Source organism: Sesamum indicum, linkage group LG4 (genome assembly GCF_000512975.1).
Source record: "Sesamum indicum cultivar Zhongzhi No. 13 linkage group LG4, S_indicum_v1.0, whole genome shotgun sequence".
Lineage (NCBI taxonomy): Eukaryota > Viridiplantae > Streptophyta > Magnoliopsida > Lamiales > Pedaliaceae > Sesamum > Sesamum indicum.
Window position 1 is genome coordinate 7,078,255 of NC_026148.1, and position 5,535 is coordinate 7,083,789.

The 5,535-nt window shown below is 38.2% G+C and overlaps 1 protein-coding gene across 1 annotated transcript; it reads left to right on the plus strand.

Moving 5' to 3' along the window:
- Positions 225-1,581, plus strand: LOC105160156 (B3 domain-containing protein Os01g0723500-like). Its single transcript, XM_011077419.2, has 4 exons — positions 225-328; positions 446-767; positions 993-1,078; positions 1,174-1,581. Exons 1-4 carry the CDS (start codon positions 269-271, stop codon positions 1,465-1,467), a joined length of 762 nt encoding a protein of 253 aa, XP_011075721.1. The 5' UTR covers positions 225-268; the 3' UTR covers positions 1,468-1,581.

The following is a 5,535-nucleotide window of genomic DNA, read 5'->3' on the forward strand; positions in this document are numbered from 1 at the left end:
AATATTACATATAAATTGCATGCATTTTAACCCAATTTCCATCCATTAACATATCTAGAAACTTGCGAAAAACATAGTACAAACTTTCTCGAGAAACAGAAAAGAGGCATATTGGGCGGCTGTTTTAATTAGTCTGTAACTCTTCATTTGCCTTTAAAATTTCAATCATCAAAAGGTTCAATTGTCTAGCGACTTTTGGCCTTCTAAATATCCATACAGGTTCTTAAACTAGCGGGACTCCCCTTTTGCTTTCCCTGCTCATAGTGAAATGGAAGGAAATCCAAGGTGTTTTTTCAAGATCATGATGCCTGGTTTCCAGGGAAAATTGGTGAACTTTTACGTCTGTTTTCGAATTATTTTGTCTTAATCCTTTTTTTTTTGGCTAGTTTAAGTGTCTAAACAACCCAATGCAAATATGTCTGCGTTGTCGTTTGCTTGTTAACAGAATTTGCCGCCAGCTTTCTGTAAGAAGGTAAGGGAAGAGAGATCAGATTGGGCCATTGTAACAAGTCGTAAAGGAATGTGGAAGATGAATGTGTGCAGAAACCCTGAAGGTCTGATAAGTTTCGTGAATGGATGGCCTGACTTTGTGAGTGATCATGGGCTGAGTGTTGGAGACTTTGTTGTGTTCGAACACACTGGTGACTTGCATTTCAATGCTGTGGTTTTTGACGTGAGTGCCTGCAACAAAGAGTTTGTTGTGGAGTTCAAGAAAGAGGATCCTGGTCGACAAGTTCATTCCAAGTACCATTCAAGAAACACCAAGAGTATGTTCTTCTCTCTATGATATGATTGAGGTTTTAGCTTATGATCACAACGTGAGACTCATATATTTAGTTCATCATTGTCCAAATTGATCTTGAATAAATGTAAGTTTTTTTTTGTGCAGATACAAGATAATCGTTTCTTGAAATTAGCCTAGAGATTTTCATATATTGTAATGAAGTAGATAATATATATTGATTTACTACAACCTTTGACCCATTCTGCAGGGAAACCAGACAAGGAATCGGTTATCAGCAAAAAGCCATATTTCGTCCTGACACTGAAATCTTCTCATCAGAAATCTGGACAAGTTGTGAGTTTACCGCTCCATTTATTAGATTTGAGTTTTAATATTGTAAAAAATTACAAGTTTGGCTTATAATGCGAATTTGTCTTTGCAAATTTCAGACTATCCCAGCAAGTTTTTCGAGGTCAAATAATCTTAATGGCTTCTCGAGTATAATTTTAACAGATCCTAATAGAAGAGAATGGCCAATCAAACTCTCATTCCAGAGAACTGGTCAGTTCCGGGCCAGAATGGCCACAGGTTGGGTTAGCTTTTATGCATCAAATAAGCTCCAAGAGGGAGATGTTTGTGTTTTTGAAGTCAATCGTAGTTCGCAGTGTAATAAGAGTATTATGATGGATGTAAAGATTTTTCGGGATCCCCTCGTCCATGACATAGATTCTCTCGACTGTTAATTGTTATTCTTGCATGAATTCAGTTAGGAGTCAACTTTTGAATCTTATATGTAGCAAGAACTGACATCAGAGTTTCTTGTCTATGCTAGTTTTTAATCAATCAAGTACTCTCATTTCTGCTTCTTTTGTAGATAATAATTCTATGTTATTTTGGGGCACTTTCTTGGCACTCTTAATTGTGTTTATTTGAGAGCACGCGTCGGTTTAAGGAAGACAAACGTATGTATCAAGACTGGGTTTTTGGTTTGAATTTTGTGGTTTATGTAAGTATTTGTCTATTTTTATTTGTTAATTGATGGTGCTTGTAAAGTATAAGTCACATATTGTTGATCCATTGATAGTTGATTCATTAGAAAAAAATGACTTTTTAACATAGTCAATCATCATGATTGAAAGTAATAAAAATAATAAATTACATAAAATCTTCTTGTGTTTTAAAAATTTAGTTGGAAACCCCATTTTGTGAAAAAAAATAGACAAAAATTCCCATGTATTTTGAAAAACTATGCACACTTCTCCTCCCTTATTTAGGTTTAACGGTGTTAAAATTTTTGATAAATTATCGGTTATACCTTTATTATAATAGCCTTTGATCTTCAACAGTTAAAAAATCAACAGGCCAAATTAAAGTTACCTAAAAATATTATTTTAATTGATATATACACACAATTATATATTTATATGATTATATACAACTATATATGTAACATATATAAAACACAATATATGTATATATATATATATATTAAACAGAGCGTCCTTGTTGCAACCTCTAGCGACAACCCGTCGCCATAGCATCTGTGGGGGGCGATGTGTCGCCACACTAGTTTGGGTGACGTTTTTGCGCACCGTCACCCAAATTCAGGTCATTGGGTGGCAGCGGCAAGGGGGAGGCAACGAGAGTTAGGCGATTTTTTAATTTTTTTAAAAATAACTAAAAGTGATAATTTTTCTAAATTTAAAAAATAGTAAAAATTTTAAATACTTATAATGATCATTTTAATTTAATAAATATTTATATAAAATAATATAATTTAAAAAAATTAATATAAAGTTTTTATGTTTAATTAATATATTTAAAGGGTAAATATAATTTATTTAAATTGAGAGGCATGGCCCAAAAACGATTGGCCAAAGAAGAGACGCTGGGCCCAAGTCAGGCCCACAAGCCCAAGAGAGTGGCAACCCAAAATTATTGCGTCTAGCTTGAAAAAGGGACCCGCTTCCTCAAGACCAGCTAAAGAGGGAGGTTTACCAGGCTCAACCTAAGGAAGGGTTCCCCCACGAAAATTGTCCACGAGTGAACTTATGAGCTCGGCCCAACTCGAAGGCTCGACTCGAAGGTTTGCTGCCCTTCCTCAGGTCCAAACCCAAGAGAGGAAGGTGTCCTTTGGAGGCCAGACTCCTCACGAGGTGGGAATCCTCACCAAATAGAAGTCACCCTTCATTTGGAAACTTGTTGCTTAAGGAACGGATAAAGTGGAACCTTATCCCCTCTTCTTCGCTAGGCATGCGAGTCCCCCTCATCAAAACTCCTGGCACAAAGAAACTCCCCCTCTATAAATAGGGAAGGCCCCTCTCAACAGACAACCCCCTTCCACACTCGAGAACTTCTCTTGGTGATACTCTGCTCCTCTAATTTCGTGCTCTTACATACGGAATTATCACTTTTATCATAATTTCTCATCATAATTTATTTTTATATTTATCTATTCTTAAATACGAAACTAACTGGAAGTATAGGAGTGGTAACCTTTTATTTTTTGCAGTTCCTCTTTCTCAAGAGCTTTACTCAATTAGCCCAAATCTAACATTAAGATCCAAGACCTTTTGACCCGTGCTAAAATCACACGCATCACTTTTTAAGTATTTTTATACTTAATTGATATATTTTATACAGAAAAAGTATCATTTTAATCCGCTAAGTATGCCTAATTTTAATTTTTAACCCGATAACTATGCCAATATTTGTTTAGGTCTAGTAACGTATGAAATTGCTTACTTTTAGTCCTCTGTTAGATTTTCGAACAATTTTACCTTTGTGCAACTTTTAAAAAGCAATTTTAGTCCATATGCACTCTCTTCACAAATTTTTGTCAATGCTCGTCTAGAATGGTTCAGAGCGTAGGTTTATTGAAAAAATATATGATTATATTATATTTTGATATTATTTATCCACTAATGGAGGAGACTCTTTGAGAGAAAAATGAAACCGAACGAAAGTTCGAGTTACTGTGAAAACAGAAAATATTTCCAAATTCTGGAAATACAAAAAAGAGAATTTCTCATGGAAATTCTTGACAAGTGTTTTAACGGTTACAAGAGGATTGATCCACGATTTCTCTGGTCGGAAGAGGAAAAAGAATTGCTGAGAAATTTTGATGTTCGATAAGTGCTACCAGGGATGCAGTGAGGCGTCTACACTCCACTGAAGTCCATGGTAGAATACCAGCCAGGAGAAGCGGAACAGGTAAATTCCTACATAATTTTAGTTCTAAAAATTATGACTGATTGAAAGGAACTCGAGCAGGATACACCAAAGATCTCTCAAGATCTAAGGGGGATCCAAAAGACGCTTCAAGACTATGGACATAGGTTAATTCATATACCTATGAAAATAGAATCTTTGAGCCAAATGGTGGACGAGATCTTTAAGATCCTTCCCGATCTATATAAGGATCTTACAGATCTGAAGGCAGAAATTACAAATCTAAAGAGAAATCAAATGGACAACCCTGGGATATCTAGATCCAGACAGGAGCGAATCAACGACGCCCTTGGAACAGTACCTCTTCCACACTAGAAGGGAAAGGCTACGGAGATTCCGAAGTCAAAGTCTAGAGAAGATCTGATATCGCATCTATCAGATCTATAAATAATGGAGGTAACAAGAGCAGATCTATCAGATCTACAAGAATTGGCAGAATCCTTTTCCAACTCGGGATCATGGATTTAGTCAATATCCAAACAAATAACATCACTCTAGCACTACCACCGCCAGAGGGAAGTACATGTTCTAATGATCCTCCACAAGATCAACCGATGAGAGAAAGTGCGGATTTCTACACTAATGTCACTCCAACGTTTGTGGGAACCAGGCTAAAGGAAAATTCAGGGAGAAATCCAAAGAAAGTGCCGGAGTATACACCTTGGGCGAGGACCATGCTCCAGCCCTTACATCCACATGGCTCTATACTGAACCTGGATATTATCGATTTTCAAAATACCGAGAAATTGATAGACGAATGGGTTGCAGCAATCAAGATAGCAGCATACCCTAGAGCTCGACAAAGAAAACTTCATAAAGCGTAAAGGTGGACTCTCAAAATTCTCTCTCTTCTCTCTCACACACTAGCACACCTCCAAACACACACACTAATGCTTTAACATGCAAATTCCGGCCGGCAACTTGGGTGACGAGGAGGAAGGGTTGGCCGATGATGGGCACATCGGAGTGATAAGTGGCAGCGACCAGATTGCTGGCGGAGATGAGAAACTACGATTTTTTCGACGAGAAGATGAAAGGCCAGATTTCGAGATCTTGCCGGAAACGAGCTCTTTTCCGACGACTAAGGTCAGATCTATGGTCAGAGAGATGCAAGGAACAATTCTGGTTGAGAAAGATCGAAACTTGCCCATGGAAAAGGGCGCTATGGAACAGCCGCCAAAACTAGGGTTTCTTGGTACTTCTTCAAGCTCCAACAATGGCGAACGAGTGACAGCACCTGCGTTTAACATCGACGAAATCCAACGCCTCGCGAACAAGGTAGTGGACGAAGGTGATGCTAATTTTATGGCTGCGTTGGCAGCATTAAAAAACCGGTGCGAGGCGAGGTTTGACCGTGGCAAAAACTATCGGTTTTAGGCACCATCGTTGAGAGGAGGACTTCAAGGCATTCCTCGTGTACTTATCAAGGCTCGCCGGGGTATCCTGATACCGGCGATCGAAAAAATAGGCGAGAAAGATGCAGACTTGACAGGCATGACGTTTAGCCTTCAACCGGCGACGCCTGAGTTTCAGGCCGGTGAAAGTGTGATGAAGGGCTGTGAATATGCGATTCCGACCAG